Source organism: Synchiropus splendidus, chromosome 10, assembly GCF_027744825.2.
Source record: "Synchiropus splendidus isolate RoL2022-P1 chromosome 10, RoL_Sspl_1.0, whole genome shotgun sequence".
Classification (NCBI taxonomy): domain Eukaryota; kingdom Metazoa; phylum Chordata; class Actinopteri; order Syngnathiformes; family Callionymidae; genus Synchiropus; species Synchiropus splendidus.
In genome coordinates, this window is record NC_071343.1 from 461,034 (window position 1) to 485,936 (window position 24,903).

The following is a 24,903-nucleotide window of genomic DNA, read 5'->3' on the forward strand; positions in this document are numbered from 1 at the left end:
TTTGTGGACACCTTTCAGTCTGTGGTGCAGGTGCAACCCTCCCTGGCTCTGGGGCCTTCAACAGTCCTGGAAGTGTCACTGCTCCTTCCTCAATCTTCTCTGGCTCCTCTGAAGCTTCCTGCAGCACATTTGCTCTCGCTGAATTCATCTGTGGTGCCGGACCTTTCAGTCTGGCCTGAATCAGCGCAAATGTCTCCACTGGGACCATTCCTTCTTCATCAACTCTCCATCGATCAGCAAACACGCTGAGCAGTCCTGGTTCCACTGGCCCCTCTCGGTAAGCCTGTGGTTTGGAGACCATAATCGGTGTCTCTGACGCTTCCCATCCAAGTGCTCTGGTCTCTTGGTCCAGCAGCGTTTCACGTCCAGATGTCCTGTCGTCTAGAGGAACTAAAGGAACATTGGAAAGAGCTGCTCACACCACACAGAGGAAGCAAGAGGAAGCTGGTGGCTCATGGAGGTACCTGGATCTGGTGGCGCCAAGCAGAGATCCGTGCTCTGTGCGCTGGAAAGTGTCGCCACTTCAGAGAGGATCAAAGAGGTCACTCTTAACGAGCTGCGTGCACCACAGTCTTGGGTTGGAGAATGCTGCTCCGTGGTTGTGATCGGGGCAAGGCAACCCCTCACGGGTTCTGGGAGTGAAGCCGGTCCTTCGAAGGACCAACAGGACGTGACAGGCCGCTCTAGCGAGCTGGACGTGGACACGGACAGCAGAAACACGAGAGGCCACCTTACCTTCAGGCTGGGAGACCATCACCGTCTCCACACCTCTGGACTTTGGTTCTGGAAGAACCTTCCTGGGCTCCGCATCGGTGGCAGCACTTAGGACTTCAAGAGAAAACAGGCATTTAAGAATCAAAGGGAAAAACAAGCACAACATGACGAGACGAGACCGACTACCTGCGGCAAGAGCAGCAGGGGGCGCTGCCGAGGCCTCCAGCGCTCCATCGTGAAACAACACATTCACATGCAGAAGGTTAGTCAAGGTGACTCCAGAGAAGTGGCTCTGTAACGAGCACTTGAACGACAAAGGGACAAGGGGCGGAGCCTGCGAGCAGGCGATGACACAAGTTCAGAGGGATCACACACACAAGAGGACAGACGCCACGTGTTAGTGGAACGTGCTCGAGGCCACACCCACATCTGGCTCTGTGACAGGGGAAGTTAGAGTTGCTCAAGGGTTAGAGGCGTTTGAACCATCGGGTCCTCTTCACCGCAAGAGAAGCGACACCTGGTGCCGACTCACCATGAACAAACATGGCCTCGGGCTCTGGACCTGGAATTGCCGAGTCTGTCGAGCCTGTTACAAGCAGGTGGGTTTGAGAAGCAGAGTCACGAAGGCTAAGACTCGGGCTGAAGGCAAACTCACCCTCGGGAACATATCCTAACGCAACGTCTGTGGAGGGAGAAGGTGGACAGGTTAAGGCAAGGAAGCCAAGCAAGGCTCGCCACAGACCTGGACCAACCTGTGAACTGGAGCTCAGCGCCACAGCGATAGTCTTTGGCGGCGCCAGAAACAGGCGACACAAGGTCTGAAATCATAATGAGGATTCCTCAGACGGACCTTCCAGTGGCAGCTACCAGCTAGCCTGGCAGCACCTCGGACCGACGACCAGACGCCTGGTCTTTTCCTGCCCCTGAAGCCAGCAGGGCTCCAGAGGCACCGGCTCGAATGACCAGAGGAAGAGCAGCACGAAGAGGTTAACCGGCTCAAAGCACTCACTCGGGCTCCTACCTGAGACGGTGAGCGTGGCATTGGAGATGTGGGGTCCACAAACCACGCGGTAGTTTCCTTGGTCCTTGGCACTGCAGTTCTGGACCGTCAAGGTGTGTTGGTCCCCATCCATGCTGATGAGGTACTTGTCACTGGGCTCCAGCTTCTGAGTGCCGTGGTACCAGCTGAGTGCGATCTCTGGGTAGTTGATCTGGACCGTGCACTGGAAGGTGGCGCTCTGGCTCTCAGATGTGGTCTGGTCACTGATGTCCTCCAACACTAAGACAGGCTGAAGGGCAGAACCTCAGTTCTTCAGCTGAGATGGCTTCACCACGGGACCCTCAGCTCAGCTGGCAGCTACTGTACCTCGGTGCCGACACGTCCCTCCAGCTGCTGGATGAGTCGGGCCATAGCCTCTTCTTCCACCTGACCTCCACGAGCCACCTCCTAGAGCAGAAGCAGACAATTAGGGACCAAGCCCAACATCAAGGCCCCATGACAATCCAAGCACCTTGAATGAGCCTGGGCCGTGGCGGCTTCGGAGACCCGGAAGAGATCTGTGGAGGTGAGGCCTGACTCCTCCCCCCACCCTCCATCACGACCCACCTGTCCGGACGACCACTCACCGCTCTCCCGCTCTCGGTCTCCTTCTCTCTCTTCAGGAACTCCACGGCTTGGAGAATAGCCCTGTAGTCATGGATGTTGTGCTCATTCAGGATCCTCTCGAAGTCTTTGGGGTCATGGCCCCGCAGCAGCTCCACAATGTCCACTTCACCCTCTCTCTTGGGACTCTTCTGCTTCGAGGGAGCCCTGTAACCAGCAGAACAGACCCTGAATGTTCTAGTCAGATGTGCTGCACCACGGGTCCAAGTCCTTGGATGACCTCGCTAATGGAGAGTCTTAAAGGCTCGCTCTACATTTGCAGGTGGCGAACTGGGACACGGATGGCCTGCAAGTGCAGCATGCGTCGATGACCCGGGCAGGCATCTGGTTGCTCGTTGGTCTTACTTCTTCAGGCGAGTCCTCAGGTCTCCGAGACCTTCCGTCTCTTCTCTCTTGGTCACTTCCATCTCAGCACCACACTCGATCTCTCCGTGCTTGTTGGACGCGACGCATCTGTAAAGGCCGGCGTCAGACTTGGTGGCCTCGCGGATCTCCAGCCTTGCATCCTGTCCTTTGTGTTCCATGGAGATGCGTCCTCCCGGAGTGATCTGTCGCCACTTCCCTTTCATCCACTTGACACTGGGGATGGGCTCCCCGCCGATCTTGGCGATGAAGGTGGCAGTTCCCTCTGCGTCAGACCAGAAACGGCGTGAGTGTTGCACCTGTGTGCGCCTGCAGGTCCAGGTCAGGAAGGGGAAACATACTCTCAGTGACTGTAACATTCCTTGGCTCCTCGATGAAGAACAGATTGTCCAGTCTCTTCACAGGCGCGGCCACAAGGGCGGCGGCCTCTGCAGCCGCAGGTTGAGCTCCTTTATCTGGAACTGAGAAGGGCGGATCAGCGAGCCAGTCTTCCGTGATGAAGACGGCGTCAGTCCGGACGCTTACCTCTGACAGTCACTCTTGACTTGCAGAAGTCGCTGCCGGCCGCGTTACTGGCTTTACACAAGTAGTCTCCAGCATCAGAGCGGCCGGCCTGGGCGACCTCCAGACAGGCCTCGCCCCCTGCCAAGGTGATCCGGAGACCGCCGTTGGACTTGAGCTCCCTTCGGTCTTTCATCCACTGGACCATGAGTGGAGACGTCCCCACCACTCGACACCGAAGAACAAGTTTGTCTCCCTCAGGCACCGTCACCGGCCCCAGCGGGACGTCAAATTTCGGAGGCTGGTCAGATTCTGCAGAGGATAAACAGCAGCTGTGGTCCGAGGCGTCAGAGTCCCAGGTTGGAACCCAGCAGACAGCGCCTGGGCCACAGGTGCGTCCTGTCTGTGTGGGGTTTCTCTCGCTCAAACCTTCAACCTGTGTGTGTCCCTCCCCTCCCCACCACCCAAACATCACCAGGTCTGGAGTCCCAGCTCCAGTCACACCTCTCTGCACTGCGCTGAGTCTTTATTGTGTTGCGTTTTCACCATTTTGTCTTCTTTTAGATTTTTATCCAGAACCAAAAAACGCTGGCTTAAGTCCCGGTTCTTCTGCATTTGTAAAAAAGTACGTGTGTGTGTGTGTTATGTGAAGCACTGTGATCAGCGATGGAAACAGAACTGACCCTGAGCCCAAGCCTGCGTGATTTGGGGATTGAAGCGGCCGTACCTGAGATCAAGAGGGACACCTGACAGGAGGCGCTCCCGGCGTCGTTGGTGGCCTGGCACATGTAGACGCCGCCGTCTGCGGGATCGCTGTCCCGGACACACAGCGCTGCCAGGTTGTTCTTCAGGCTCACGTCGTACTTGTCTGACGTGTGGATCTGGTCCTGGTCCTTGAACCAGCAGACGGCGAGGGGCTGTGAGCCGGACAGCCGGGCCTCCAGCATCACCGCCTTGCCTGTGGACTCCGACATGGTCTCCGGCAGCTTCTTGGTGAAGGTCGGAGGAACTTTGCGCTCTGTGGGCCAGAGAGGGAAAACCGTGTCAACATGAGATGACGTGGACCCATCACTGAGATAAGCGGGTCCAGCTGGGCGAGGGAACTCTCAGGAGCCAGTGGACTGAAAGCTCCGCTCCGGATCATCAAGCCTGACACGCGTCACTTCAAGGTGCAGCCATGAGTGGCACAGTCCTGAGGCACCGTGACCAGGATGCTATGAATGTTCACCGCCACTTCGGTCTTCGCCACTCAGTGTCTATAAAGCTCCTCATCAGTGACCATTCACGACTACAAACACTGGAAACACCTTCCGCATCTTGCGATGAGTCATCTGCGGCAAGCGCCTGGGAAGGCAACTCAGCCCCCGCCGTGTGTCAGAGGCTGACAGCGCGAGCCAGAGAACAGAGGTGAGTTTACCTTTGACTGTCAGCTGACAGCTGGTGAGGGCGGAGCCCACCCGGTTCTCCGCCTTGCAGATGAACTCGCTGTGATCTGCACTGCTGGTTTCTGTCAAGGTCAAAGAGGCCACTCCATTTTCGAACTCCATCGAGCAGGAGTCGGACTTGCGCAGGATCCCGTCAGCCTTGAACCAGCACACGGAGATGTCCGGCGTGCCTGCCACTCGGCACCTCAGCGTCACCGGCTCGCCTGCCGTCACCTCCGCCGCCTGCATGGTTTCTACAAAGTGCGGGGGTTCTGAAGTGGAAGAGTTGTCTTTAGTGCCTGGGCGAGGGACAGGTGCCGGACCGTCCCGTACCTAATATTGACACGTGCGACTCGCAGCGATCGCTCCCAGCGCCATTGTCCACCTCACAAGAGTATCGGCCAGCTGCTTCCAGCCGGTCGGAGTCGAGGACCTCCAGGATGCAGGAGGTGTCGGTGGTGATGACGTTGTACTGATAGGAGGCCCAAATGAACTTGCCGTCCTTCCTCCACGTCACGTTGACGTTTGGCGTGCCTGCGAAGGTCACCTCCAGTCGGAGAGGTTTTCCCTTCTCCAGGGAAATGTTGCGCAGCTTTTTCACAAAGTGGACCGGCTCTGAGAGAGGTGGCGGTGGATTGTTAGCTGCTGAGAAGGTCAGAGAAGGTGGTGAGAGGAAAGAGAAACCCACCTTTGATGGACAGAGAGACGGCGCAGCTCTCCTTCCCGGCGTCGTTGATGACCTGGCAGGTGTATTCACCCGCGTGGCCTTGCTCCACTCGCTGCAGCACAAGAGTTGCCACGTTCTCGCTCAGTGAGATCTCACAGAAGCGGCTGTGCAGCAGCTCCTTGGTTCCCCGGAACCACTTCACCCGCAGGGGGGAACTTCCCTTCACCCGGGCACTGAAAGAAACGCTGCTGCCCAGAGAGGTTTCCTTGGACTCCGGCAACTCGGCAAAAGATGGCGGTTCTGGTTCACATAAGAGAGTCGATGAGACCCGTTCAGCGCCTGCTGCGAGCCACAGCGGCTACTGACCTGTCACGCTGACAGTGGCGCTGGTCTCGCTGGCGCCGGCAGCGTTGACAGCTTTGCAGGTGAACTTGCCGGAGTGCTGCATGCTGACGGTGGGAACATTGAGCCTGCAGCTGTTCTCCTCACAGCTTATGTTGTAGGTGGATCCACTGTGGATCTCCTGGCCGTTGTGGAACCAGGAAGTGTTCAGCGGCGCGGAACCTGTCACCTTGCACTCCAGCTCAGCCGGTCGGCCGACTACGAGGTGGCTGTCTCTGAGCTTCCTGATGAAGCTGGGCGGAATCAGCTTGTCTGATGTCGAGAAACAGACAGAAGGTGACGTGGCACCGGGACCACCCTGAGCAGAAGGTGAGGAGAGACCAACCTGAGACAGAAAACACAACCAGGCAGCTGGCCGTTCCAACGTCGTTGGCCAGCTGCAGCCTGTACTCCCCGCCGTCCGCCTTGTCGGCAGAGCGGATCTTCAGGGCCGCTATCTTCTTGCCCATGGACATCTGGTACTTGGCCCCGGCGGTGAGCTCCTTGTTGTCCTTAAACCACTTGCTCTTCAGCTGCGGTGATCCTGACACCGCCACCTCAAGAGTGGCGTTCTCACCGGACTTGACGTTCAAAGAGTCTGGGCTGTCCACGATGGTGGCAGGTTCTATGATTCAGGAACATGAGCCGGTGTCAGCATGCGCCACGCCGCGCCGCCGGCAGGTGAAGATGTGGGGGTACAAACCTAAGACGGTGACTTGCGCGCAGCACTCGGCCACGCCGCAGTCGTTCCTCAGCCGGCAGGTGTATTTCCCGCCGGTACTGGCGTCAGCTGTCGGGACCACTAAGACCACCTGGTTGTTCTCGCACGTTATGTTACGGTTGTCGCCATCTCGAAGCACGTGATCCACGTCCTGGATCCAGGACACGGCAACGGGCTCCGAACCGCGGATCCCAGCCGCCAGTGTCAGCGTCTGACCGAGTGTCACCGACTGGTCAAGCAGCTTGTGGGTAAATGTGGGTCGTTCTGAAGAGCGAGCGAAGAGCGTTGCCGCGTTAGCGGCGGTGGCCGGACTGAGGCGGCGCTCAGAGGACAACACAAACCTTTAAGGCTGACGGTGGTGCGGCAGGAATCACTGCCCACATCGTTCAGCACTTGGCACTCGTACTCGCCGGCGTCGTCGTCAACCAGCTTGGTGATGTGAAGCGTCGCTGAGGCGCCGTCACTCACCATCTTGTACTTCCTGCCTTCCTTCAGCAGCTTCCTGTTCTTGTACCAGCTCACCTGGACCGGCCCGCTTCCGCCGACTTCACAGCGTAAACTGGTGTCTTTGCCTTTGACACCTTCCACTGGTTTAGGAAGCTGGAGGAAGGAAGGGGGTTCTGGAAGAAGACCACGACAAGACAGCTGAGCCACAGAGTCGGTCCAGACCAGAGCCATGTTCATGCCAAGTCTGCCCCTCCGGGCAGACCGGGGAAGTGTTGGTGCACAGAACTGCGAGTGCAAGTGTCGCAGGGCCTGAGCAGTGTGGAAGACAGAGCGACCCGCGCTACAGTGTGTGACTCATGCACCACGGCGAGGAAGAGGAGCACAGGTGGGAGTCTGACCTTGAACGGTGAGTGTGCTGCTGCAGCTCACACTGCCTGCAGAGTTCTGCACCTCGCAGGTGTAAACGCCAGCATCCTGGAAGCTGCTGGTGCTCAGCTGCAGGGCAACCGTGGCATCGGCTGCCCTCATCGTATAGTTGCCTCCCTCCGACAGCTTCTGCTCATTTTTATACCAGGAAACCCGCAGCGACGCTGCGTCAGAGCTGCGGCACTCAAAGAGGAAGCCGTCACCTTGTTTGACGAAGGTCGCAGCAGGCAGTTTCAAGAGGAATCGAGGAGGTTCTGAAAGTTCAAGACAAGATCGGTTACTGTTGGCAGAAGAGGGTGGAGCCAATGCACGAGAGCGACACAAGACAGAATCACTTCAGTCTGTCATCACTGGCCAAGGTTTGTGCGCCTGGTCGGCCAGGTGCAAGGCAGCGGCGCAGAAGAGACGGCGCCTTCTAATCGTCACCCTCAAGAGTAGCCAAATGTTTTCCAAAGGAACCAGAGAAGATACAAACCTTGGAGGCCACCGCGGGGGGCTGCCCGGGTCTGGCACACATACTTCCTTCTCTCTGACAACTGAATGTTTCTTACATTCAACACTGCACACTTGTCAGTGGACACACAAGTACTCTGGTCTCCTCTGGCCTCACGGGCAGCGTGAATCCAGCTGACTGGAAGTGAGCCAGTCAACAAAGAGTCCACTGAGAATGACAAGTCCTTGACTTTGTGGACAACCTCTGGAGGGTCTGCTTTGAAAAAGCCACAAGATCAGACAGAAACATGAGTCCAGTGGAGCTGCCAGAGTCGCCGCCGCGGGCGTGGCACGTGGCACCCGGCCCTGCGAACCCCGTCACGACCAGTTCAAGCCAAGCTGAAGCTTGGACAAGTGTGTCTGCGGAGAGGTGCATCGGGGCGACCAGGGACGCACGCAACCCTGCTGCCGATCCAGTAGCAGTCAAGCAATGAAGCCAAGCATCCCTGCCTTACCTGTCACGCCCAGGTGGGCGGAGCATTCGTCGCTGCCGTGCCTGTTGGACGCCCGACAGCTGTAGTCTCCGCTGTCTGCTTTGGTGGGACTGAGGACCTCTAGAGAAGAGGTGGTGAGGCGGCTGATGATGCGGAACTTGTCGCCCTCTTTGACTGGATTCCCATCTTTGAACCACTTGAACATGACGTTCGGGGCGTCCTCGGTCTCACACTCAAACTTGGCGGTGCCGCCCACGTTTATCTCCAGTTGAGAAATCTTATGTCGGAACACAGGAGCCACTGAAAGAAGAAGAGGACATTCAGTGGGTGGAGCTCCTCGACCTGTTTGGAGGACATACGGAGGACAGGGAAGCCGCTCCAGTCTCGGAGGACGGAGAAGTGAAGGGGGTCAGAGTTGGTGCTTTACAGGGAATGAACGGCGTGAGGGAGGTGTGATGGAGCCACTGATGGTGGGAAGACATGAGCCCAGAATGACTGAAGGAGTTCTCATCTTCAAAGCTCGCCACAGAACTTTGAGTCTGGTGGACTTTGTGGTTATGCTGGTCCCAGACCCACACGCCTTGATGGCTCGACGGGAGCGTGTGTGAACCCTCCACCTGACCCGAGGTTCAGTCAGGGTGCCTCAGAAAAACCTCCCATGACCCAACGGGACCTGGAAACCGGGCCTTACTAGTCAGAGCCACCTTAATAGCTGTCCGCTATGGGAAGGTAATGTGTTTGGTTTCATGCAGAAGGAATGCTCTGCGGAGCTGCACCGGCTCCAGATGTTTGACATGAAGCTATGCAAGACTGGTGGTGGATGATGGCCAGTCAACTCCTCCACCAAGCCTTCGCTCTTCTGAGTGTCAGGCACCGTCATCACTGACCACTGCACTGACTCAGCCTCACACCCTCAACGGCAAAGCCAGCCTCCGTGGTCTCTCTCTCTCTCTCTCTCTCGCCAACACAGCACTGGAGTCTGACTCCAAGTACTCCACCCTGAGGTTCTGAATGTTGCGCTGTGTCCAGAATGGTTGCAGCGGGCACTGGCTGGACCTCACAAGGATGCGGCAGCACTGTGGGGAACCTCGCCCACGCTGGTCCTAAGACATTAGGAGGGTGAGGTATGGGGCCTGAGCCTCTGGCTGGGGAGAGGGCGAGTCCTGCCTCTGACGCAGCTGCAGCTGCTTCACCTCCTGCGTCGTCTGCTGGTCTAAAACAGAGAGGTGAAGAGTGCCTCTCTTCTGGACATGATGGGCACCGGCACCACTTCTGGTTTGGGGCCTTATTCTCACGACGTGTCTCAGGAGAGAAGTGAGGAGCCTTATCACAGAGCTGTGGTTCAGCGCGAGACCTGCTGAAGACCCGGCTTCCGGTGAGTGGCATGGAGCTGAGGCGCAGTGCCTTTCTGAACCGCGAGCTGTTCCACGCGGCGCTGAGTGGCAAGAGTTGCGTACCTTTGATCTCCTCCTGCGCGCGAGCTTCCAGCCCCGTCGTGGTCACTGAAAGACATAATGGTGACAGATGAGTGGCAGGACATGACAGGAGCTCACGTCTGTGGTGCGTGACAATCGGGCATGCATCTACAGGCAAGAGTGACGTCGCCGGCTGTGACACATGGTGCCTTCAGACCTCTCCCCTCACAAGGTGTGGAATGTGGTGACCAGAAGCATGCAGGTGCCAACCTTTGGTCCGCGCCTCCGTGGCCGCCATGACACTTTTGACAGAACCCATTTTTCCTCCTCCCGATGTGTTATACCGGCAGAGGGGGCCGTCGTGTTTGAGCGAGAACGTCGCGGCTTGGCTGGCACCGGGGCTCTTGTATAGCCAAATGACATATGGACTGGGCGCCCCCATGAAGGCCCAGCGCAGAGAGCCGCGGCCTGGCTGCACCAGCAAGTCAGAGTGCAGTTTGAGCAGGAAGTCTGGACGGGCTCCACCTCCACAGCCGGATGGCAGGTCAGGGAAACACAAGAGGCTGATCAAGCTCTGAGGCGCCTGCACCGGCGGCTCCTCTGCGGTGGCGCCGTGCTCAGAGCCTCGCGGCTCTTTTGTGTCTGCGTGGGACACTTTACGCACTGAATCGTTAGAAACGGAGGTCTCTGCGGCGAGGTTCGCTGCCTTGGCTGAGTGAGAATAAAGTTGGGAAAGATATGAGACTGAGTTGGAGCAGCTGCGGGGTTAGTAGGATGGAGGAGGCGGTTAGCCAGGCCGGGTCAGAGTCAAGGCAGGAGCGGGAAGGGAGGTGGAATGGACTAGGTGACAGAGAAGGGATCCACCTTGGACAGTCAGCCGAGCGGACGTGCAGTTCTGTCCGTGCTCGTTGGCGGCAGAGCAGCTGTACAGCCCCTGGTCAGCCAAGCCCACGTCCTGGATGAGCAAAGACAAGAGGCCGTGGCTCTGAGCGCTCCTCACGCGCTCGCTGCCCGTCACGCTTGCGCCGTTGTGATGCCAGGCGACTGCAGTGAAGGGATGTCCGTCAAACCAGCAGCTAAACTCGGCACTCTCCCCACTCTTCACGAGGATGTCGCTCATTCCCATCATTAACAGGGGACTCGTGCGTGGCTGGACCTCCAGCACTGAGCTCTGCGCCTCAGCCTGCAGCTGCTGACAAGAGGGCTGTGTGGGGGTGCTAGCTAAGATTTGGAGATCTGGACGAAAGAGAGAGAAGTTGGTCAGCCCTGATCGCTCTGATCATGGGATGGGACTGGCCGGTCTATAAGGGACGGCGACAGGCTGTCCCTAACCAAGCCAAGCTCGGAGGGGTGGACCTGAAACAGACGGACTGTCGTCCTAAGAAAGGTTAGAAGAGAAGTCCTGGGGAGGACCTTCACCTCATCTCCGTCTACAGCACCTGCCGAGCAAATGAGGCAGACTCACCGTCAATGTTCAGGGAGGCGGTACAGGTGACCATCCCAGAGGCGTTGGACGCCACGCACGAGTACTCTCCCTCATAGTCAGCCAAAACCTTCGGTATCTCCAGCTGGACGGTGCCAGCAGACTGTGACATCCTAAAGTTGTCAGACTGTCGGAGATCTTTGTTGTTGCAGAACCAGGACACCTGCAGGTCTGGGAGACAAGACCCTGGTCAGACTGAGAAACCCCCCTGCAGCCAGCCCCTCCCAGGGCTTGAGTGAGCAGCTCACCTTCTCCGGAGACGGAGCACTGGAAGCACGCTGGCTTGCCCTCCGACACCAGCAGGTCTCTCATTGGGGAGACGAGGAACGGGGCATCAACTCTGGTCTCTGTGACCTCCGGTACTGAAGACACAAGTCACATAAGAAACGCTCAGGACTTTGAGGCAGGCTCAAGCGTTGCCAAGCTGCTGACCGCTCACCTTCTACAGTGAGAGCAGCAGAGCTGGCCACCTCGCCGTAGCTGCTCTTGGCCTCGCAGGAGTAGACGGCCGCATCTTCAGGGAAGACCTCCAGCAGCAGCAAGGAGTGCTCTTCCCCATCATGAAGGAACTTGCAGGTGTCAGTTGACACGAGCACCTGTGAGTCCTTGAACCATGACACATGAGGGACCGGGAGGCCGGTCACCTGGGTTGAGAAACGAGCCGATCGGCCCGACATCACCGTCGCTGACTGCAGCGGCCGAAGAATTTGAGGCGGCACTGGAACTGGAGACAGAAGGAGACAAACTACTGCAGAACTGAGGGGCAGAGGTGGGAGGACGAGCAAGAGCGGAGGAGCACTCACGCCTGACTACCAGAGCCATTGTGCTCTGGTTCTTCCCCGCCATGAAGGTCATTTCCCCCGCATCACTCCTGAAAGTCTCTGAGATGGTGAGTCTGTGGAGCCTCCGGATTGTGATGTAGGAAAAGCGCTCCTCTGTAGGGAAGTGGATCTCGGCGCCATTCTTCAGCCAGCGACCTTCCACGTCGTCCTCGCTCACCTCAAATTCAAAGGTGGCTCTCTGCTTCTCCACCACCTGCACACACAGCATCGCGTCTGCAAACGGTCCCATCCAGCTGCCGTCAAGTTCACGGGGGCCCATGACTCACCACCACCTCCCGGCTGGCCGGTTCGGATATCCTGATGTCCCGCCCTTCCACACTCAGGTGAGCCTTAGACATGCTGGACCCAGCCACGGCTGTGTACTCGCCGGCGTCTGACAACCGCACCGACGGCAGGACAAGCCGGTGAGCGAAGCTCTCTGAGGTCATCTTGTACCTAACAGGAGGAGAGGTGTGGGTTTTGGGGCCGTGTCGCACTCAGGGCAGGGCTCTTACCTGTCAGACACCTCCAGCTCCTGTCCATCCTTCATCCACATCACTTGGATGTTGGGCTCCGAAACCTCACACTCAAAGGTGGCACGCTTCTTCTCCGTGATCTTCAGGTCCCTCAGCTCTTTGGTGAACTCCACCACCCGAGCTGAAGCGTCAGACGCAGCGCAGTCAGAACGGGTTACAGGTTGCAAAGCAAAGTTCCTACCTTCCACAAAGAGCCTGGCGCTGGACCGGGCCGAGCCAGCGACGAAGGTGTACTCCGCACTGTCTCCGAAGTGAACGTTGCGGATGTTGAGCGTGTGCGCCAGCTGGCGGCATCTGGGCTGACAGCGATCGCTGGCACGGATTTCTACGCCATTTTTCAGCCACTTGTAGGCCACGCCCTCAAAGTTGACAGCTGCTTCAAAGGTGACCGAGTCCTTATCCTGAGCGTTCAGGTCCTGGAGCGGCATTGTCAGGAGGACGGCTGCAGAGACAGCAAACAGTGAATGCGAGTACGTGGGCGGCCGAAGGTGCTCGAGCGAGCGACTCACGGCTAACGTTGAGCCGCGCCGCAGAGCGGTCACTGCCGCAGGTGAAGCTGTACTCCGCTGCGTCCCGCTGGTCCACGTTCATGACCTTCAGCTGGTGGACTTTCCCTTGGACCACGATACGAAACTTCTCGCTCATCTCCAGCTCCACGCCGTCTTTCTGCCACGATGGTGGGACGTTGAAATGCGACACCTCCACCTCCAGTGATGCCACCTGGGTCTCAGGAACCTCCACGTGGTCTAATGGCTTGGTGACCCGCAACGCTGCCAGACAGTCGCCGGAAGCATGAGGGTTAGACGCGGCCTCGAGGCCTTTCGAAGCAGCTGATCTTACCCTCCACGGTGAGACGGGCGCTGCAGCGGAGGTGACCAACCACCACCGTGTACTCGCCCTCCAACTGGGCCGTGACATTCTGGACCACTAATTTGTGATTCTTTTTCTCAGAGGTCATGCGGAAGTCCCCATTCGACTTGACCTCGGCGTCGTTGAACATCCAGCGGACTGGGATGTTGTCTTCGGAGAGCACCACCTCGAAGGAGGCCGTGGCCCCGAGCAGCGACGTCACATCTTTCGGCTTCTTCAAGATCTTGATCGCTGCAAGAGACAGACGCGGCGTGAAAACAGGACACAGGAAGAGGCAAGCGTGAAGCCGCCGACGGATGACGTCTTCCATTACACTCCACGTTGAGGCGGCCACTGGCGGAGAGCTTTCCCAGCTTGAAGGAGTAGACGGACTCGTCGTGGGTGGTGCACTTGCAGATCTTCAGAGTGTGGATTGTGCCCTGGACCAGGATCTCATATTTGTCACTGGGTTGAATCTCCACGCCATTCTTGATCCACTGCGCCCCGAGAACGTTCTCGTGGGTCAGCTCCAGGCTGAAGACGGCATCCTGTGTCTGGACCACATTCAAGTTCTTCAGGGTCTTCTTGACCTTGACGGCTGAGGGAGCACGAGAGCCATAAGTCCGGAGTCAGGCGGCAAGGAAGAGCGCGCAGCAACACCTACCCTCCACCTTCAGCATGGCCGACGTCTTGGAGGTGGCCACTTGATAAGTGTACTCGCCCATGTGAGTTGCCTTGGTGATGACGATAACAAGGCGTCGGATGGCGCCCTCCTTCTCGCTCAGTACGTTGTCGCTGAAATCGACGGGCTGACCGTCGACCAGCCACCTGCCCTCCGCAGACGGATTAGCCACCTCACACTCCAGCGTGGCCGTCTGTGAGTCCGCGACCACCAAGTCGCGCAAGGGCTTCTTTATGGCGCCACCTGGTGAGGCAGGCAAGCTGGTGAGCAGGGTGTCCCACGGTCACCTGGTCGAACGACGGCGTCTGTACCTGAGACGGTGAGCATGGCCGTGCACATCTTCTCCCCAGCAGCAAACATGTACTCGCCCTCCTCGTCCTTCATGGCGTTCATCACTGTCAGCGTGTGGCGCTTGTCCCGCGACTCCATCTTGTACTTGGCTCCGCTCTTCAGCGGCTGTCGTTTAAAGGTCCAAAATGCATCAATGTTTTTGTGTGAGACTTCCACCTCAAACTTAACGTTCTCCGATTCAGCGCACTCCGTGTCTCTCATCGGAGTCAGGATCTGGACAGCTGCGGGACAGACGGACGTTAGAGAAGCGGGTCTGGAGCCGGACTGCAGACCCCTTCGCATCACATGACCTACTCTGGACAGAGAGCTGGCAGGCGGTCTCAGCTCGTCCCACCAGCAGCTTGTAGCGTCCTTGGTCTGAAGCGTAGGTCCTGGTAAACACAAGGCGCTGCTTGGCGCCTTTGGCCACAGTCTGCACTCGGTCAGTGGGGACCAGCAGCTGCTCGTCGTGGAACCACTTGACTGAGCTGATGTCTTGCGCGGAGATCTTGGCCTCCAGAACAGCCTTGGTGCCCTCAACCGCACTGGTGTCCTTGAGAGGACTCAGCACTCCGATGGCTGCGTGGGGAGAGGGCGGTTAGATTGATCAGCACCAGCAGGTCCAGGCCGCGTGGCGGCAGGTCTTACTCTGAACGGTCAGCTTAGCCGAGGTTGAGATCTCCTGGGCTGGGACCACGAAGGAATAGGGGCCTTGGTCGTCCTTCACGGTGTCTTCGATCAGCAGCTTGTGAACTTGTTTGTCAATGACGACGTGCACGCGGCCGGAGGCTGCCACGGGTTGCCCGTTTCTCATCCAGGTTCCCTCAACGTTCTCCTGTGAGAACCTGACCTCCAGCTGAGCGATGTCGCCCTCGCAGACCGTCAGGTCGGCCAGCGGCTGCATCAGCGTGACGGGTCGGACTGGAAGAGAGCAGAGGCGGTGAGAGCCGGCGAGCGCGCGGGCTCCACGCATCTCGCATTCAACTCACGTTTCATCTTGAGCAAGGCGGTGGAGTGGAACTCCGCCACTCTGAAGGTGTAGCTTCCCTGGTCCTCCTTCTTCACGTCCTTGACAGACAGGGTGTGGCGTCCGCGGCGGGACGAGATGACGTACTTGCTGCTGGCAGAGAGAAGCTTTTCTCCAAAGTACCAGGTGCCCTCAGCGTCCTCACGGGAAACCACACACTCGAACTCTCCGGAGTAGGTCTCAGGAACCTCTGTGCTCTCCAGCTGCTTCAGGATCTCCAGCGGCTCCCCTGCGGGTCAGAGATCCAGAGTGAGCTCCTGGAGCTGCAGCATCAGCCAAAGATGCCGGCGTCACCTTCCACGTTGAGCCGCGCTGTGGTTCTGATGTGTTCGTCGTCGATGACGGCGCAGGTGTATTCGGCATCGTCCTTCATTTCGATGATCAGCACGGACAGGAAGTGAACCTTGCGGTCGGAGTGCATGCGGTACTTGTCGCCAGAAAAGATCTCCATGTTGTTCTTCAACCATTTCACTTTGACAAAGGGCTCGTTGGTCTCGCACTCGAACGTGGCCATGGTGTCCTTCTCCTTGGCTGCGGTGTCTTCCAGCTTCTGCGTGAAGGTGATCACCTGTTTGGCTGCGAAGACAAAGACAAGACGCATCAGTTCAGCGGGCTGGCGGCGGCTCAGCAGGCGGGGCGTTACCTTGCACCAGCAGGAAGGCGTGGCTGGAGGTCTCTCCGGCGGAGTTGATGGCTTTCACCATGACACTGGCCGAGTCCTCCGCTCGAACATCCCGGATCACCAGCTCACACACCCGGTCCTCGGGCCAGTACCAGAAGAGCCGCTCGCTCTTCTCCAACTGAACCCCATTCTTGAACCACTGGCACTCTGGCTCGGGTCTGCCGATGACTCGCACTCGGAATTTGACTTCATCTCCCTGGGCCACAGTCTGACTGGTGATGCGCTCCAGGATCTTGGGCGCCTCCATGCTGGCAGAGAGCTTGACCCGCTCCGGCTTCAGGGCCTTGGCGCTTAGTTTACGCCGCTCCTCCTCCTTCTTCTTCTCAGCTTCCTCCTTCTCCTTGGCATGGTGAAGAAGGTCCTCTTTAGTCTTCCTCAGAAGGTCCTCGTAAGATTCGTCCTTCTTACGGGACTTGAGCTCCACTGCAGTGATGGACTCGTAGTAGCCCTCCTCTGTTCTGCGCTTGAATTTGCTCCTCAGTTCGTCGGACTCCTCTGTGGCCTTCTCATGGACTATCCTCTGTGCTTTCTTCAGCTTCACTATTTCCTTGAGCTGCGTCTCCTCGCCCGGCTTCTCCACCTTCACCACTTCAAAATGGGTCTTCCCAGACTCGGCCGGGGGTTCCGGCGCCTTGGCCTCGGGAGCTCTGCGTAGATGAGTCCTGAAGTCTTCCTTCTGCTGGATCTCCAGCTTGACCGTGTGCTGCGCGGAGCCCAGGTTGCTGTCTGCCACCACCTTGACCTCGCCCACGTCGTACGTCTTGATATCCAGGATCTCCAGGTAGTAGATTCCGTCGTAGCGCAGTCTGTATCTCTTGCTTTTCCTGATGAGCTGTCCATTCAGGTACCAGTTGACTTTGGGGGCAGGGTAGCCCGTGACCCTGCAGCGGAAGCGCGCCGTCTCACCCTCCAGGACTCGGACGGACTCTGGCAGCAAAACGATGTCTGGTTTCATCTTCTCCGCCTCTTCGTCCGCAGTGACTCCGGCCGGCCCGCCCTCGTGCGCCAGCCGCTCCATCTCATCCATCCTTTGAGCGCCTTTCCGCCCGTCAGGGAGCTGCGTCTCCTCCACAAGTCCCTTCTCTTCCTTGACAATCAGAGTTGCCGAGGTTTGGTCCACTCCGTACTTGTTGCTGGCCCGGCACGTGATGACGCCGCTGTCTCGCGCGTAGGCCGCCTCGTAGTCCAGGCTGCAGTAGCCAAACTCATTGACCATGCGCAGACGGTTGGCGGCAGCCAGAGGTTTGCCGTCGTGCAACCACTCCACCGCCATCGTGGGGTCTCCGATAGGAGTCAGCCTGCACTCGAAGTGGGCGGGGCCAAAGCGCTTCATTCGAACTGAAGTCAGCTTCTTCTTGAACTGCGGCTTCTGCTGCTTCTCTTTGTCGTAGAGGTCTCCCTCCTCCCACTGCTCCTGGCCGTAGCGGAGGTGCAGGGGCTCCGCCTCAGGTGGGGCGATCTCTTTGGCCTTGTAGGTTCCTTTGGGAATAACCAGCTTCCTCTCAGGCTCCGGTTCAGCGTAGTCCACCTCCACGTTGACCCTGCAGCGCGTGGTGTCTCTGCCGGCCTTGTTGATGGCGGTGGCAGTGTACCAGGCGCTGTCTGAGCCAGCTGCGGCAGGGATCTGGAACTTGGCTTCCCCTCGAGCCCCTTCAATCCTGCAAGACAAAAGCAAAGTAGCGGTGTGACGAAGCCATCGGAGACAGATGGAAGAACACAAGTCAGGAGCGGCGTCCACACACTTGACGTTTGGATGCTTGTGCGGCGTGACGATGTCGCTGTTCTTCAGCCACACGATGTCTGGAAGTGGGTTTCCGACGGCTTTGACGGCCAGTTGGACCAGGGAGCCCTCCTTCACGCTGATGTTCTTCAGCTTCTCGGTGAACTGCGGACGCACCAGCATCTCCTTGGCTGCAGGAGACAGATATTCACGGTGAAGACGCACTCACCGGGGTTCCGCCCGCCGAAAGCTACCTTCAACTGTGAGAGTGACAGCGATGGAGGAGCGTCCCGCTCGGTTCTGAGCCACGACGGTCCACTCCCCGGAGTCATGAGGCATAGCTGGGACGATGATCAACGACTGGGTGCCGTCTTCTTTCACGACGATCTTGTGCATGTAGTCACTGACCACTTGTTGGCCTGGATGAGGAAAGGCGGTTTGAAACTGGCCGAGCTCCTGAGTTTGCCGTGTTACTGACCATTGTGGAACCAGTACGTGTCAGGCATGGGCCTGCCCACCACCTTCAGGTCAAATCTGGCAGTTTGTCCCTCGGAACATTTGCAGGAGGCCGGCTTCATGACGAACACGGGTTTGTAGAGCCGCTCCAGCTGGGCCTCATCCGTCTCTTCCAGTCGTCTGGCAGGGGAGCGACTCGGTGAGCGACCCGGGGAGCGGCTCAGAGATCGCGGAGACGTGGATCTACGTGAACACACACACGTTAGAAACCTGCAGTCCAGCACTCATCCCCACCGGTCCCAGACACGCACCTGATCCTCTGAACGGCCGGCTGCGGCGTGTACCGGGGAGGAGCCATGGGTCCGGACGACTCCACGTAGAGCTTGCCTGAGCTGACGGCATTGCCCTTCATGTTGGCGGCGAAGGCAGTGTACACGCCCTCGTCCTCTGGCGCCACCACAGCTAGACGCAGGCTGGCTCGCCCATCTTGAAGAGCCTCCATCTGGTAGCGATCCCCCGCCACCAGCCGCTCACCGTCCTTGAACCAAACAATCTGAAGAGCGGGAGGTCAGAGTTCAGTGGCCGCGGCGGGAAACTCAGCCAAAGCTCCGGCTCACCTTGGGCAGAGGCGTCCCCGCCGCCTTGCAGTGGAAGGTCGCGCTCATCCCCTCCATGATTCTGTAGTTCTTGACGGGCGTGAGGAAGGTAGCCTGCACGGCCTCGTCGTCGGTGGCAGTCACCATCAGCTGGCCGTCCTGCGTCACCAGGTCCCGGTAGCTAATGCTCATAATGCTGAGCTCCATCTCCTGCATGAGCCGCTGCTCGGCAGCAGACAGGTGGAACTCCTGTGGAAGCAGACTCCAGTTACTGACGACTCCCACGAGGGGGCGGCACACGCAGGGCCCAGAGTTGCGTGATGACGCCATTGAACGGCATCAGGAGTCGAACACGGTACATCGACCTGATGTGCCTGATAAACTGTTTCTGAGGAAGAGGGACGCTTGCTGAAGGAAAGACCCCCGGCGGGAGGCGGGGGCAGCACAGGCTGCTCAGCCAGAGCTTGAGCCCCAGGATCGGAACCAACAACCAACCTGTCCAGAGATGACGGTCGTGGTCATGGTGGTGGTCCTCTCCATGGTCGCCATGGCAACAGAGGTGGCGTCAGCTTCATGGGTCATGGGGGTCACGTCAGGTTTGATCGTCACTTCCTGTCTCTGCATGTAGGCGTCATACTCGTCTGCGGACAGAAGGCGGCGTTAAAACCGGCTCCGCGCTTGGAGAGTGGCACTCGTCCTGCCAACCTTCGTCCATCAGCACGGCGGAAGCGGAAACCTCTCCCAGCTCGTTCTGGGCAGAGACAGAATACTCGCCGGCGTCGTCAGCGAAGGTCATGGAGATCTCCAGGCGGCACTCGCCACTCTCCCTCTTGTAGGTGATTTTGTACCTGAGTGAGCGGAGCAGATGGATTTGCGCAGAGGCTCGGAGGCTGTGTGTTTCCTGAGGTGTGGGGGAGGAGTGACGGAGGCTCACCTGTATCCAGCAGCAAGCACTGCATTGTTCTTCTTCCACAGCACGCGGGGCGCGGGACTCCCTGCGACTTGACAGTCAAAGACGACGCACCCTCCCTCCACCAGCTTCTGAGCGCTGGGGGTCCTGAGGAAGAGAGGGGCGGCAGGGGCAGCGGCGGCCTCGGCAGCAGCCTGCGCTTCCTCTGTTTCTCTGGAAGAGCGACGGACATGGAGGTGTAAGAAACCTGCAAGAATCGGTGACGCACGAGAGACGCACATTGTCTGGGCGTGATGAGTCACGACGACGTCTTCTCGACTCTCGCTGTCATCACGGACTTCGACGTCTTCGGACACTGAACGGCAGAGCAAAGTGAGACATTCTGACCAGCGGCTCTGCCGACAGACCGCCACACTGACCCTGGACCAGCAAGTAGCAGGAGGTGCTGACGGTGCCCGCCTCGCTGGTGGCGGTGCAGGTGAAGCGGCCACTGTCTTCGGCGAAGGCCTCGCGGATCACCATGCGGGCCACTCCGTCCTCGTAGGTCAGCTGGAAGTCGATGGAGTTCTGGATTTGGTAGTCCTCCCTGAACCACATGACCAGTGGAGGAGGATCCCCGTGGACGGTGCACTCCAGAGTGACAGACTCGCCCTCGGTCACGGTCATGTTGCTCAGACCCTGTGGAGAGCAGGGGCACTGTCTTACACCTGGCTTCAGCTGGAAGCGAGAAACAGAAGGCTGAGGTCTACGTACCGACACCAGAGTGGGTGGGGCCACGCTGGCTCCAGCTGCAGGCACGGGTGCTGCCTCCACAACCTGAAACCCATACAACATGAAGCGTCAGCGCCACTCAGGTCCTGCCGGTCCTCCTGGCCGCCAGGCTTACCTCCCCGACAGCCGCGTGCTGCTGCTGCTCCCAGCTCTGCTGCAGCCCAACATGGGTCACTGTCGTGGTGGTCACACTGGTGCGGGTGGTCCGGGTCCCGCTGGTGTAGACGGACTCTGACACCAGGTCTCCTTGCTTCCACGGGGGCAGGACGTCCGCCGCAGCGGGCGACTGCTTCCGCGTGGTGACGGGTGATTTGACGGGCCTGTGAGAGGGTCAGGAGTCAGGAGATGTGGAGGCCAGACGCGGTGCGTCACCTTGACCAGCGTCACCTGATGGACGTGGGCGTCGGTGCCTTCACGTGTCTGACAGGGGAGGGCGACTGCTGCCGGGCTCCAGAGATTTTGGCGGCCAGTGTCGGATGTGTGGGTGACTTGGAGGTGGGCTTAGCAGGAACCCTGGGAGGTGTCTTGTGAGCCAACTGGAGCTGGGCCAGGTCCCCACCTTCCATCTGCATTTCCATCTGGAACCAGAAGAGAGAGACCAGATGAGTCTCCTCACCGCCACCATCGAGGCCGGAGAAAGCACGTCTTACCTGGGTCACGAGGATTTGACGGCTGGATTTCTTGGTTTTCTTGGCGGGCACCACCTCTTCACCTGAGGAGAAACATGTTTCTGCTGAGCTCCTGACACTTTTTCCAATTCAGCCCCAGCGGAACCCACCTTGAACCAGCAGCTCGGCAGTGGATGTGGTTCTGCCGCTGCTGTTGGTGGCGGTGGCAGAATAAGTGCCAGAGTCTTCAGGAAATGCTTCTGCAATCAGCAGACTGTGAAGGTCCCCGTCCTGGACGATCTGAAAGTCCGGGGAGCTCTGGATCTCAGCGCCCTCCCGATAGAACTTCACCACGGGGGTTGGGATGCCTGTGACCCGGATGTCCAGTCGGACCTGGCTGCCCTGTGTGACGGTGGAACTTTGCAGTCTCTGCAGGAAGCTAGGGGGCGCGGTTTCCGCTGAAAGAGACGAGGCAGACAGGCGTGAGCCGCCGGAGCCGAGCGTGAACCCGCAGCTCTGGCTGCCACGCACCGGTGACCAGCAGCTCGGCGGTGCTGGTGGCCTGACCCGCCCCGTTTGTCGCTCTGACCGAGAACCTCCCGCTGTGGGCGGCGGTCACAGCTGCGATCTTGAGAACAGCGCGGCCTTCGCTGAACGAGATCTGGACTCCGGGCATGGCGGCTGCGGACAAGACCTGGCCATCACGGAACCAGCTGACCTCCGGGACTGGTGACCCTGGGGAGGAGAGGCCAGTCAGAGCGAGCTCATCCGCACCAGCGTCGTGGAGACTTGACGTTACCAGTCACTTGAGCCTGGAAGGTCGCGGCACCACCCTCTAGTGCCACGACGCTCTGCAGCGGCTGCGTGAAGGTCGGGGGTTGTGTTGTCATGATGGTGTCCGGCCTGCAGGGGGACAGCGTCGTGTTTATCAGGTCTCAGGTCTGCGGCCAGATGCAGGGACCGGGCTCATGACTCGGTCGGGGCCGAACAGCCCCCTGTGACTCAGCAGCATCAGCTGCTGCCGTGTCACCGCGGGACTATATTTAACGGCGAGCTCTGCCCCCTGCTGACGGACAGATGGCCGACAGGCAGCAGCAGGTGAGAGGCCGCCGGGGTCACCTCCCCGTGCTCAAAACATGACATGGAAGTGAAGCATCCCGGAGCTCTCGGTCCTCAGCACCTCAGCTCAGAGACGATTTCTGGCTTCGCTGGAGAGTTGAACTGAGGAGAAGCAGCTCCTGCCTTCGTGGGCAGATCCACACGCACACACACACACACACACACACACACACAGGAGGAGCTCCGACCCCGGCAGCAGGTGTGAGCGGCGACCTGCCACCCTCGGCCGGCTCAGGACCGCTGACCTGATGAAGGTCACCTGAGGTTCAAGTGTGTTTGACCTTCTTCCTCTGCACCATTTCATCGCATGCCATCATGAATAATCTTTGGTCACGTGACTCTCACTGAAAGTCTGTTGCTGACCACTGAAGCGAGTGACCGATAAGGAAGCGACTAAAATACCCCCCCCCCCCCATCCCCCCACCGATCCCCCCCCTCCCCCCCGCCCCCCCCGCGGCTGCATGATTGACAGGCCCCATGTGTGCCGGGGGCAGGGGTGGGGGTGTGGGGGGGTCCGAGGTGTCAATCTCCAGCTGATTCCCTTAAAAAGCCATGAGTGCAGCCGGGCCTGCTTCTATTCTGGGCGCCCGGACCAGCCGAGTCCTGCATGCGGCTCCCGTCCATGTTGGTGAGCAACTCCATCATGAAAATCACACAAGCAGCACATCAGAACCCCAACCCTCCTCTGCCACCTGGGCCCAGCAGCAGAGGCGCGCGGGCCCCACGTCGGCACCAACACAGACAGAACCCAGAGCAGGAGCCCAGAGTGCTGCTGCTCCACTACTCACTTGTGTCCACAAGCGTAGGACCTGGTGGGACGGAGCCCCGCTGAGGCTCAGCGGTGTCCTCAGTGTCCAGGAAAGGGGATCCAGAGAAGTCCCGAGTGAAGAGGAGCCTGGGAATATCGCCCCCCGTCAACACTCCTGCACCTGAGGCCAGGCAGGAAGGCTCCAACTGCTCAGGAGGGCCCTGTCGGCGCCGGGGCCCTTTATAGCAGGGGCTGCGGGCAGTGCGCCGCGCTGGCTGCTGGTTGGCTGGCCAGCTCCGGGGGGTGTGGCGGGGCAAGCGTCGGGGGAGGGGCCCTTACAAAACTTTGGGATTGAGCTCACTTGCTGGAGCTTCTCACACACTTCCACAGATTTTTTCAGATGTCAAATCTCACCCGCAACATTAAAGTTGACATCAACCAAACGGCTCAGACTGTTCCTGTCAATCACTCCCCCGCCCACCCCCCCACCCCCCCGGCGTTACAACACAGAGCCAGCTGTTGACACTTCAGCTCTGGACCCTGCAGCGTCCTGGGAACAAACCGGCCACGTCCCGCTCCGACTCAGCGCAGAGGGGCAGGAAATAAGCGGAGCAAGGAGCTGTGGCTCTCCTCCAGTCAGGGTGAGATTCTGAGGCCTCCACAGCGGGACAACTTGACCAAGAGTCTCAACCTGACCCAGAACGCAGCTGACAACGCTCCATCCAGCCAAGCTGTGGAGAGCAGCGGAGCCCAAGCTTTTGAGCCACGTGCTACTTTGGAGCCTCAGATCAGGCCTCGGACTCTGGTCGCTATGGTAGCGTTAATGTCATCATGGCCTGGGAAGTGTGCCCCAGGTGCAGATGGTCGCAGGCTGACAGACGGCCTGGACACCCAGAGTCAATGAAGACATTTAATACAAAATCACAAGCACAAACCACGAAGACAGGAACTGAAGGCGCCGGAGCCAAAACACCAACAAATCTGCAACAAAAGAGAGGCGAGTTAGATTCAACCAACAAGGACTCACGAGATCAAAGCGCCACGTGGAGGACAAGACTCCGACTCACACGCAGGGAAATGCAACAAGGAGGTGGTTCGTGGGGGGAGAGTTACCCAGTGACACCACGTGACCATCTGGCAGCCTGGAGCTCGCCAGGTGATGTCCACGGGAGCTGAGGACGGGATGAGCTCCAGCTGCGCTGCCACGAAGCTGGATGAAAGACAGGAAAAGGAAACTACAGGGGGTTAACAAAATAAAAGCACGCGGCACAGACAAACAAGAGCACAGAGTGCAGAACGTGACAGTTAACACGCTTTCCAAATAGCATATAGATGCACCACGTTTCAAATCAGGATGTGGTTAAATCAGTGCTTTCTCTGCAGTGGGACGGTCCCGTCTGGGAGTCAGAAACCTTCTGCTTCGTGGAAGTGGTAGGCTCTTGTCCCGTCTCTTCACTGAGCCCTGAGTGGGAGCCGAGTGCAGCGGTGAGAGAGTCACAGGAGGCTGGAGCGAGCATAACAAGGTAGAAAAATACATCCAGAGCGTCACCAAAAACAGGAAGAGTCCCAACCAAAAGAGTCCCTGAAGTGGGAGAAAGAAAATGCAAGAAGAGTCTGTACCAGGAGAGCCAAGGCACGGCGGACCATCAAACACGACCGGGCAGGAGCAGGGAGAGCACTTTCACTGCCTTTTTTTCTGGGGGGTTTTTTGGGCCACAACCATCGAGAAAAGACTGCGGCGTGTGTTTATTTCAAGAGGCTGTTCAGAGCGAAGCTCAGAGCGAAGCTCAGAGCGAAGCGGCGACGGCTCTGACCAGAAGCATGGCGTCCTCTTGGACTCCTGGCGTCTGTCAGGTGGAAGCCATGCTCCCGCCAGCCCACCTCCTTCCTGCCTGGAGCGCCCCCTGCTGGCACACA

At 58.8% G+C, this 24,903-nt stretch overlaps 1 protein-coding gene across 1 annotated transcript; it reads right to left on the reverse strand.

Moving 5' to 3' along the window:
• Nucleotides 1-246: 246 nt before the first annotated feature.
• LOC128765532 (titin-like) lies at nucleotides 247-23,447 on the reverse strand. Its single transcript, XM_053876240.1, has 59 exons — nucleotides 23,027-23,447; nucleotides 21,919-22,022; nucleotides 21,651-21,854; nucleotides 21,290-21,577; nucleotides 20,899-21,223; nucleotides 20,627-20,831; nucleotides 20,494-20,556; nucleotides 20,160-20,418; nucleotides 20,020-20,095; nucleotides 19,765-19,953; nucleotides 19,536-19,678; nucleotides 19,326-19,471; nucleotides 18,852-19,079; nucleotides 18,546-18,787; nucleotides 18,257-18,477; nucleotides 18,033-18,197; nucleotides 17,801-17,969; nucleotides 16,020-17,716; nucleotides 15,671-15,952; nucleotides 15,339-15,605; nucleotides 14,998-15,270; nucleotides 14,665-14,928; nucleotides 14,331-14,591; nucleotides 14,002-14,262; nucleotides 13,672-13,935; nucleotides 13,329-13,589; nucleotides 12,998-13,258; nucleotides 12,670-12,930; nucleotides 12,468-12,609; nucleotides 12,240-12,408; nucleotides 11,935-12,166; nucleotides 11,571-11,855; nucleotides 11,380-11,493; nucleotides 11,114-11,302; nucleotides 10,513-10,884; nucleotides 9,919-10,359; nucleotides 9,691-9,735; nucleotides 8,255-8,533; nucleotides 7,783-8,016; nucleotides 7,280-7,561; nucleotides 6,776-7,054; nucleotides 6,417-6,698; nucleotides 6,060-6,338; nucleotides 5,699-5,986; nucleotides 5,354-5,632; nucleotides 4,999-5,280; nucleotides 4,659-4,937; nucleotides 3,969-4,259; nucleotides 3,266-3,553; nucleotides 3,082-3,201; nucleotides 2,723-3,005; nucleotides 2,341-2,524; nucleotides 2,081-2,161; nucleotides 1,736-2,003; nucleotides 1,467-1,532; nucleotides 1,370-1,396; nucleotides 1,247-1,300; nucleotides 465-828; nucleotides 247-390 (listed from the first exon to the last, which is right to left on the reverse strand). Exons 2-58 carry the CDS (start codon nucleotides 22,007-22,009, stop codon nucleotides 524-526), a joined length of 14,085 nt encoding a protein of 4,694 aa, XP_053732215.1. The 5' UTR covers nucleotides 22,010-22,022; nucleotides 23,027-23,447; the 3' UTR covers nucleotides 247-390; nucleotides 465-523.
• Nucleotides 23,448-24,903: the final 1,456 nt, after the last annotated feature.

What these genes read in the sequence shown, in the direction of transcription:
- LOC128765532 (XM_053876240.1), bottom strand. Translation starts at nt 22,009, where the DNA reads ATGACAACACAACCCCCGACCTTCACGCAGCCGCTGCAGAGCGTCGTG. An exon ending in CACGTACTGGTTCCACAATG is followed by an intron (nt 18,198 to 18,256) that starts GTCAGTAACACG and finishes TTCCTCATCCAG; the next exon opens with GCCAACAAGTGGTCAGTGAC. An exon ending in TGCTGCTCTCACTGTAGAAG is followed by an intron (nt 11,494 to 11,570) that starts GTGAGCGGTCAG and finishes TTGTGTCTTCAG; the next exon opens with TACCGGAGGTCACAGAGACC.